Raw genomic sequence first — 9,857 nt, forward strand, 5'->3', positions numbered from 1 at the left:
ATATGTCATATTAGTGAAATAAAATTTAAACTCTTTCAAAAATCAAGACCCCCATGGAAAGTTTAATTAAGAGAAACTATCAGATCAGAACAATAAACATAAAGAAAAACTTATTTTTGTTTTTCAAAAATAGTTTAGGGTTTGTTTAGTTGTGAAGAATGCTTTTTTGTTCTTTATTTCTAAATTTTTAGAAAATAAAAGGAATTTTCATATTTAAAAAACAAATTAGAATTTAAAAAGCGTTCAAAAACTTAGAAAAAGATATTTTCATTTTCCATATTAAAAAACATATGTTTTATAATTGGTTAAATGGGAGGTTGGGGAAAAGCTGGGGGCGACTGGTGAAAGGGATGAACAGGGAAAGTTAATATTATTTGAGGTTTTAAAATTTAGAAAATGAAAAATGAACAAATTTAATATAATAAAAAGTGTTTTCTAAATCTGGAAAACAGTGTATTATACTTTCTTAGAAAATATTTTTGAAAAACAGTGATTTAATCGCCATTTTTGTTTTTCATGAAAATAATATTGGAAAACAGGAAGTGTTTATCGCAACCTCCCTCATACACCGTTGAAGACGGATTTGGGGCCCAAAACCCGTGAAAGACGTCGTTGGAAGTTACTTTTTATACCATGGAGTAGCTAAAGGACGATAATCGTAAAATATAAAATATTAGAAAGAAGATGAAGAAACCGCACGCTGCGATCCTAAAATAGCAAAATTCGATTCATTTTCTTCTCTGTGTATTTCTGCCGGTGACGCACCCACACAGGTATGATACAAATTTGCAATTTTTCTCTCTCCTTTTTTTTCTTCTACAAAATTAATATAAATTAATTATTTAAATCAAAACAATTTACAGGCGTTCAGAAATAAATACATAACACATTACGCCAATGGATGTAATGAAAAATCAACGCCGATGCAAACTGATAAAGGTTTTCATCGCTTTCTTTGTTATATATCTTATTTTACATGTATATGTATATTTATTAATAATATTATTGATTTTGATGGTTTGACTGATTAAATAAAACTTAGGAGGACGCAATGAATAGAGTTTTGATGAGACAGCAAAAACCACAAACTTCTAAGGAGATGAAGCAAAATCTAAAGGTATATATATACACAATATATTTTATTCATTCAACTAGTATTAATTTATTACTCTGTATTATGCCTTTTGTTCTTTTGAGATTAATTATATTATCTGATTCTTCTATAAAATGTATTCACTATAATAAAACCATTTTTTTTATTCAACTAGTTATATGGAATCAATATTTAAAAATGAAATATAATGTTTGTTGCGGCAGCAGATTGATTTATTATATGCATATGTGTGTGTGTGTGAATGAATGGGGAATGCCTATTAAATTAATATATAGGTCAGGTCAGACCGTTTGTACATAGATAATTCTTCTTGTTGTTTTTGTTCATGGAAAACTAACTTGAAACGCCTTTTTGTAACCTCTTCATGTATTTGTGAAAACGCTTTTTCAAAGTTTCGGAATGAACATAAAAAGCTTCATCGAAAAGAGATCAATAGATAAATGACTCTTACGCTTTTCACTAAGTTTTCTTTTCCGCAGGACCTGGGGATAGGGGTTAAAGATCCCCCGGGGATCTTCCATTCTCCCATGGCATGCATTGTTTCCAAGGTTTTTATAAAAAATGACATGAAGGTCAAGAAGGGCGAACGTTTGCTTGTGTTGAGAGCTCCTCTCCCTCCACCCCGAAATCCACCTATGTCTCTCTCGTCACCGATGCTTGAAAGCGATAAACGCCGTATTAAAAAGATTCTCAAAGATCAGTTAAAACCAGCTCGTACTAAGAAACATTCGGCTGCTAAAAAACGAGCTCGAGCTGCTGTTAAGAAACATGCTGCTGAGGTGGGTGCTGCTGCAGCTGAGAAGGGTGCCGCTGCGTCTGCTCCGTCTGCCCCCGAATATGCAGATAATACCCCTATCCCGATGGAAACCGCTGCCTCTGCTCCTTCTGCCCCTGAAGATGCAGATAATACCCCCATCCCAATGGAAACAAGCCCCACTGTCGATAAAATGGAAGCTGTGAAACTCGACGGAATTTTCAAAAAGTTTGATACTGTTAAGAAACGTGCTACTGCTAAGAAACGTGCTGCTGAGGTGGGTGCTGCTGCAGCTGAGAAGGGTGCTGGTCCCTCTGCTCCTCCCCCCCTCGAAGATGCAGATAATCCCCCCATCCCGATGGAAACAAGCCTCGCTGTCGATAAAATGGAAGCTGCAAAACTCTACGAAAATTTCAAAAAGTTTGATACTGTCATTGACCATTCCGATCATTATTTTTCAGCGCAGGCTATTCCTGACACACAGCAGGTCATTCATTCATTAAGTCATTGTGTTATTCCCTTTCCCTTGTCTTCTTTCTAAACATTTTACAATATACTGTCATCTTTTTTCCCAGCTACCGACAGATTGGGTTAATAGGATACAGCAGGAGCGGAGGATTCTTGAGGAACACTTGCCTGGTATGTAATCTATGAAAACACACAGGTCAATTTTTCTTTTTGTCTTACTACTATATATTGTTACGACCAACATCTGTGACAGAGAAACAGGTCTAACAGTAAGCTCTACTTTTGTTTGGTTTGAGGCACCTCAAATTTGACATATAATACAAGTGAAATGGTCGGGATGGGTTGGTTTGATCTGCAAAAACTAAATCCTTTGGCATATTTCAATGACTCAACTTTAATCAGTTTTGCATCTTGTGGGTTCCATCTCAATGTTTTTATGAAAACCAACACCACTACACAAAACATTTATATGGAAAATAGCAAGTCTTTGAAAATGAGCAATCATTGCTCTGAAAACACCCCTGATAATTTTAATGTGTGAAAGTGAATGGCTTCAAGGTCACTGAAACTGAATTTTTGACGCTTGAACATTTAATCACTACAACTTCTTGTTGAGTTGTTTCTATATGTTGCATCCTTATTCCCATTTCTTTTACTTACCATATATAATCTAATTCCCTACAGACACAATATATGTGAGGGTTTATGAATCAAGGATGGCTATTTTAAGAGCTGCAATTATTGGACAAAAGGGGACTCCTTATCATGATGGTCTCTTCTTCTTTGATGTGTGTTTCCCAAGCAACTATCCTTGTAGCCCCCCTGTATGTTATCCTTTTACATACTTTTCTTTTTATCTTGTTCTGCACACACATACAAACACACTTCTTTGACCTATTCCGTGAATGATTGATTGATTTTACCATCTTTCATCTTTTATAGCTTGTGCACTATCGCTCTTGTGGTGTTTCTGGCATCAATCCAAACATGAATAAGCATGATGTTCGCTTGATCTTCCAAAACGCAAACTCCAAACAGGAAAAGATGTGGTCGCCACGCACTTCAAACATGCTCCAGCTTCTGGTCTGCATACAGAGTCTAATTTTTAATGCAAGGCCTTACTTCAACGGGCTTGCAAATGCAAAGCTGAGAGGAAATGTCAACGCCGAAAGGTGGTCCTTCCTATTCAATGAGAATACTGTTGTCAAGTCACTCAAAACAATGACCTATATAATGAACAAACCACCCAAGGTAACATGTTGATTCCTACCATCGTTTGTTTATTCGCCTTTTGGTATGAGTAACTATCTTGAGCTTTTTGTCTGGGTGATGTACACATGCAGAATTTTGAGGATTTGGTGGTTGGGCATTTTCACAGGCGTGTACATGTCATCCTAAGGGCATGTAGAGATTATTGGAATGATTGGAAAACAGTACCGTGTCTTGTTGGTGATGAAAATCATAAACGCTCAATCAAGTTTGTGAGGGATATCGCTTCTTGCAGCAAGCCCCTGTTGGAAGCATTTAACAGAATTGGAGCAAAGGATGCCCAAAAATATCTTTACCTTACCGAGTTTAAGATTTCACGTGCAAAGGTGCCAGCCAATGTGAGTCTTTCTGCTTTATTGATAGTTGGCTAGTTTGTTGATCTATGCATATGTTTTGCAAGTCATTTTTATAAGACATGATACATTTAGGGGTTCTTTTTTATAGCTTGATGATTCTTGTATTTCTATGATGTGTTAGTTTTTTCTATTTAAACATGTCAATATTGTCAGGTTACTGAAGATATCAACATTGCGGCGAATGGAAAGAGAAAGGTATTTGTTTTCCTAGTATTATCCAGATTGACTACAGTGTGTAAAAAAGTATACTTTGGAAGTGTTTATTTTTATATGTTGCGGTTAATTAATAAAAACTTGCATTCCAATAGATGGAAGGAGACAACAATGATGCAAATTCAAAGAAGAAGAAGGTATTAGATTTAACTTATTTGGATTTGCTTTTCTTTTTTTTTTTTTTTTTAACAGTGTGCTGTTCTTGTTTTAACCACTTAATTATATATCAGGTTACTTTTGCTGAAGCTGGCAGTTCAGGGAAAGAAAAAGTTGACGTATACTCTCGTCACAGTAAAGTGACTGTTAGAGCTCCTATGAGCTGTAGGATATCGGAGGTTTTTGCTACCGTAGGAATGCAAGTAGAGATTGAACAACCGCTATTTGCATTAGAACGGACATTTGAGGTTTGAAATATACCATCTCCAAGTCTATTACCTTTTTAATAAATATCTTTCTTATGATTTGTATGTTATGTGGTATGGTTTTCTAGGACCTTCTTATCGATTCGAAGATTAAGAAGTCCAAGGCTAAGCAATCCAAGGCCAGGAGGTCGAAGACTGCAAAGTTGAAGGATAAAAATTCAGCGATGCGAATGATTGTGCTTGCCAATCGGTGTTCGCGTGTTGGGATTTTTTGTATGGAAGATGTGTTAGTGGAAAAGGTGCAGGAAGATAACAACCCAATGGCAGTGGGCCTTGGTAAAGAAGAAGTTGATGTTCTGAAAAGCTATGAAAACTTCAAGAAGTTTGATCGTGTCATGGACATGTCTGACCATCATTTCTCAGCAGAGAAATTTGCAGTGACCCCAGTAAGTGTGTTGTATATCACTTAACAATTAAGAGGTGCTTCCTTCTTTTCGTTAACATAAATGAGATATGTTTCAGCCACCCGAAGAGTGGACGAACAAGATACATGAAGAGTGGGTGATGCTTGAGAATCAGTTGCCTGGTAAGGCCAAAATCATTTTGAACACTTTTTGATAGGCAAGTTTAACTTTTATTCATATGTTGTAGAGACAATATTTGTGAGGGTTAATGAATCGAGGATGGATCTTTTAAGAGCTGTAATCATCGGACGACAGGGGACCCCTTATCGTAATGGTCTCTTCTTCTTTGATGTGTGCTTTCCAAGCAACTATCCTGATAGCCCGCCAGTATGTAATCCTCCTCTTATATTGTCTACTTGATCTTTATGTACAATATGTGTATACATAGACAGTATATTCGATGAGCGATGTTTTTTTTTTCAGCTTGTTCATTATCACTCTGGTGGTCTTCGTATTTGCCCTAATCTGCAAAAGTGTGGTAAAGTTGACTTGAGCATACCCAAAACAACTGGCGGCCAGGAAACGACGTGGGTCCCGGGCACTTCAACTATTCTCGACCTTCTGGTTTCCATACAGAACCGGATTTTGACAACTAACCCACTATACAACAGCCTTACATATGCAATAATGAGAGGCTCTGCCTATGGAAATTTGGCTTCAGAATATTACAATGAGAATAGTATTGTAAAATCACTCAAAACAATGGTACATGTCATGAACAGACCACCAAAGGTAAGATTTTGGCGTTGTTTTTGTTTCTAGCTGTTTGGTAGCTTTATCTAATTGAAATGTTGCATGATGCGTTCAGAGCTTTGAAAAGTTTGTGGTTGGGCATTTTCACAATCGTGCACGTGCTATCATGGTGACATGCAGCCGGAGGACCCCTTCAATCACGTTCAGGAATGATTTAGCTTTATGCAAGAAGCTCCTACTAGCTGCATTCAACAAAATCGGGGCAGAGATACCTGAAGAAGTTGGTCCATCAAGTTGAGAAAATCCCCCTGCATTTTGTATCTTGGATGGATGGATAATTAATGATTTGTTGTTTTTAGGCCATTAGTATATTGCTTTATGAAATTGGTTACCGATATGAACATAGAAAATAAGCAATGGGAATACGGGCGGTTTTGAATATAAAATTGGCTACTGCATTTTGTTGCTATTCGCTCGATTCTTATGGATTTTGAAGTTTAGTATCTTCCCAGCTTCGGTGGTCATTCCTTCATGGTAAATAAACGTAGCTATATAGTCATGTTAGCAACATGAGCCCCATCTTGTATGCTGATGGTTACATATTTTCCAATCCAAGCCTTCCCATCCATTCAATTATGTTTATTCACAGGTGAAAAAGGTTTGGATCATTGAAATTTACACTTTTATCCACATTTTTTTTTCTTTTGGTATGCTGTTTCTATATTATTTCTGACTAATAATATTGGTGGTAACTGGTTCATACTTCATAATACTCATTTTGTAGATTCAATCAACTTATAGTTTATATCATATGTGGCTTTTGATTTTAATTACATGACTTGGACACAGAACGACACGACTAACTTGTTCATTAGGTTGGGTTTGGGTTGAGTTATATCAACTCACGACTATAAGTTGTTTTTCAGCCTCAAACTATCCCTCCATTTTTATACATTATTTTAAAATTTTCCACTTTTGAACTTAATTTTACAACTACATTTATCTCTTAAATAGCTATAACAGAGATTACTTTTACGTTATTCTCTAAATCACACAAGATGTACTAATTTGTGCAATGCATGTTAAACGTGAACCCTTGGTTTTTCAACATAACCATTAGGCAAATACCGTAAGTAATTCTTTGATTTTTATCTAAAGGTCAAGTCCTTAATTTTTATTCAAGGGTCAAGATATTTACAACTTGACAGATAACTTTAGAAAATCTACCCACCAATTTGTATGTATAGCTGGTTAATGACAACCCACAACAAATTAATGAAAGCTATCAGACCATGCGGTGTGAGGCTTTTCCCCACCGCGTTCCACACCCAAAACGTGGTCCAAACGCCATCCACATTGCCCCTCGATCGCGTTCCAACTAGTCAAAAGGGGATAACCGGACCAAAACAAACGCCTACAAATTGCAATTGTTTTTTGAGCTTTCCTCTTCCCCATGCTACCAACGGCTCCTTTGACTAACTTTTTGCTATTTTGTTTTTTTATTTATTTAAACCATTAGTCCTCTTTTTTTCCTATATAAACCCACCCTTTTCACCATTTTCTTCTACACTATAAGCCATATATCATCAAAAAAAAAAACACACACTTTATTCTTTATATTTCCATGGATCTCAACAATCCGTTGTCGTCAAGCGAGAGTTCGACCGATAGCTCATCCGATAGTTCGAGTGGTTCATCCGAGCTAGACGCGGCCATATCGAAGGCGGCCATCTTGGCCGTGAATGCTATGTTCGACGCCGTTCGCGGCGATGATGATGATGAGGATGACGATGATGACGATGAAGTTGTAAGACCGCGGTTTAAGAGACGGGTTACTATTGTGCGTAGGCGTCAAGAAGACGAAGCTCGACTCATGCGTAACTATTTTGTTGACGAACCGATTTACAATGCAAAAATGTTTAGGAGGCGCTATCGTATGAGTAAGCGGTTATTTCTCCAAATATGTGATGATTTAGCAGCCGAGTATCCATTTTTCCAACAAAGATATGATGGGTCGGGGAAGCTTGGTTTCTCAACCAAGTTAAAGTGTACATCGGCGCTCCGTCAATTGGCATATGGCACTAGTGTTGACACATTTGACGAGAACTTTGGCATACAGAAAGAACCTCACGTGACACACTAGAACACTTTTGTACCGGTAGAATTCTTTTACTCAAAACGTTTTATATTTTATATATAGTTTTTAGGTAGTTTAAATTAATATATACTTTATAACGTAGTTATAGTTTATATATAGTTTTTAGGTAGTTAAAATTAATATATACTTTATAATGTAGTTATATTTTATATATAGTTTTTAGGTAGTTTAAATTAATATATACTTTATAATGTAGTTATACTTTATATATAGTTTTTAGGTAGTTAAAATTAATATATACTTTATAACGTAGTTATAGTTTATAACGTAGTTGTAATTGTATATAAATAGGCATAAGGGAACTATACGGTAGTACTTACCTACGTAGACCGACTTGGAGTGATCTCCAACGGATTTACGAGGTCCATGAACAACGCCATGGTTTCCCGGGCATGATTGGTAGCATTGATTGCATGCATTGGACCTGGGATATGTGTCCTAACGCATGGCGTGGCACTCATACTTGAGGCGATATTGGGAAATCATCGTTGATGCTTTAGGCAGTTGCGTCTTATGATTTGTGGATTTGGAACGCATATTTTGGGATGCAGGGGTCCAACAACGACATTAACGTTTTTGAAGCCTCGCCTTTTCTTGAGGAGCTTATATCTGGTTTGGCTCCTACAAGTTAGTTTTAAAGTACATTTTTTAAATTCGTTCTTTTGTTTATATTAAGTGTATAATTTGTTAATTTAACATTATTCTCTACTTTATATAATTTGTTCATTTATTATTATTTTGTAGCTTCATTTTATGCAAATGACAACTTTTACAAGTCCGGATACTATTTGGGAGATGGCATCTACCCGGAGTATGCAATTTTCGTCAAGACTTTTACCGATCCAATTGACAACAAAAGAAAGTTGTTTAAGAAGAAACAGGAATTAGCAAGAAAGGATATCGAAAGAGCGTTTGGTGTATTGAAGAAGAGGTGGAAGGTTATTAGTAATCCTTCACGATATTGGGACAAGGATAAGATGCAATCCGTGATCTACACTTGTATCATCCTACATAACATGATTTTACAGGACGAGGACAAAGCTTTCTGTCAAGACTACGACCCGGAAGACCCTTCTTTGGACCCGGAGTACTGGACACAAGAAACTCCCATGGAGCAACGGATCAAGAACACGCATGCGATCAAAAGTGGAGAAACCCACAACATGCTCATGGCGGATTTGGTGGATCAAGTATGGACGACCCGTTCGCGACAAGATGAAGCCGTGCCCGACCTCAATGAATACGTTAGCGATGATGACGCTTAGTCTTTTTATATTTATGTAACGGGACTTAATTTTTATTTTATTTGTATGAACTTTTTTATGTGTTTAATATGTAGTTTTCATAAATAATAATAATAATAATAATAATAATAATAATAATAATAATAATTACTTAATTATTACATGATGACACATGGCAAAAGACCCCCACTAACTTAAGATGCCTCACACCCCTAGTTTTGGAGAATGCCTACTATGGTGACATGGAGCCATGTGGCCAAAGACCCCTCACCCATGGAATACCTCATACCACTTAGTCTCAACACCCAATTTGTTTTTTTTTTTCCATTTCTTACAAGTAATATATAACTTTCTAATTTAAGATATTAACATAAACAAGTATAAATATAATATTTACTTTTGTATCTTATATCATCTTTAAAGATATGCAAACGATTACTTTGGAATTCATTTTTAAAACATCAACATAACTATGTAACTAACCAAAAAACAATACTATTTTATATTAATCTATGTTCAGACTGAATGAATTGAAACCAACATTATAAATGTGACGGTTCAATGATATTACGTCTATACACTATATAAATCCCTACTTAGATTTTTCTAAAACTATCCTATGTGGCCTCTCTAACTATGCAAAAAAAGGGCTGAAATCCTATGTGGCGTTTTTCTACCTTGAATGGTCATACGGTTATTGGTAAAGTAGCGGTTATGATAATGGGCCATGCATTCAAACTATGAAATTTTATTGTGAGGAAC

At 36.1% G+C, this 9,857-nt stretch overlaps 2 protein-coding genes across 2 annotated transcripts; both read left to right on the forward strand.

Annotated features, from left to right (window-relative positions):
* The first annotated feature begins 674 nt into the window (after positions 1 to 674).
* LOC122606718 lies at positions 675 to 6,196 on the forward strand. The gene is made up of 16 exons (XM_043779575.1): positions 675 to 773; positions 864 to 939; positions 1,043 to 1,117; positions 1,594 to 2,355; positions 2,444 to 2,507; positions 3,021 to 3,160; positions 3,279 to 3,587; positions 3,680 to 3,943; positions 4,115 to 4,156; positions 4,270 to 4,311; positions 4,405 to 4,578; positions 4,665 to 4,982; positions 5,059 to 5,122; positions 5,188 to 5,327; positions 5,424 to 5,732; positions 5,809 to 6,196. Exons 2-16 carry the CDS (start codon positions 898 to 900, stop codon positions 5,989 to 5,991), a joined length of 2,928 nt encoding a protein of 975 aa, XP_043635510.1. The 5' UTR covers positions 675 to 773; positions 864 to 897; the 3' UTR covers positions 5,992 to 6,196.
* Positions 6,197 to 7,317: 1,121 nt separating this feature from the next.
* Positions 7,318 to 9,116, forward strand: LOC122609482. The gene is made up of 3 exons (XM_043782527.1): positions 7,318 to 7,824; positions 8,403 to 8,478; positions 8,596 to 9,116. The coding sequence occupies exons 1-3, from the start codon at positions 7,318 to 7,320 to the stop codon at positions 9,114 to 9,116; spliced, it is 1,104 nt and encodes a 367-aa protein (XP_043638462.1).
* The last annotated feature ends 741 nt before the right edge of the window (positions 9,117 to 9,857 follow it).

The sequence above is a fragment of the Erigeron canadensis genome, chromosome 7 (assembly GCF_010389155.1).
Source record: "Erigeron canadensis isolate Cc75 chromosome 7, C_canadensis_v1, whole genome shotgun sequence".
NCBI lineage: Eukaryota > Viridiplantae > Streptophyta > Magnoliopsida > Asterales > Asteraceae > Erigeron > Erigeron canadensis.

Bases quoted from the DNA above. Each gene is read 5' to 3' on its own strand.
- LOC122606718 (XM_043779575.1), top strand. From the start codon at position 898: ATGGATGTAATGAAAAATCAACGCCGATGCAAACTGATAAAG. The intron at 940-1,042 runs GTTTTCATCGCT...AATAAAACTTAG, and splicing joins GCCGATGCAAACTGATAAAG to GAGGACGCAATGAATAGAGT. The intron at 5,733-5,808 runs GTAAGATTTTGG...TGATGCGTTCAG, and splicing joins TCATGAACAGACCACCAAAG to AGCTTTGAAAAGTTTGTGGT.
- LOC122609482 (XM_043782527.1), top strand. From the start codon at position 7,318: ATGGATCTCAACAATCCGTTGTCGTCAAGCGAGAGTTCGACCGATAGC. The intron at 7,825-8,402 runs GTGACACACTAG...TTTGGGATGCAG, and splicing joins GCATACAGAAAGAACCTCAC to GGGTCCAACAACGACATTAA. The intron at 8,479-8,595 runs GTTAGTTTTAAA...ATTATTTTGTAG, and splicing joins ATCTGGTTTGGCTCCTACAA to CTTCATTTTATGCAAATGAC.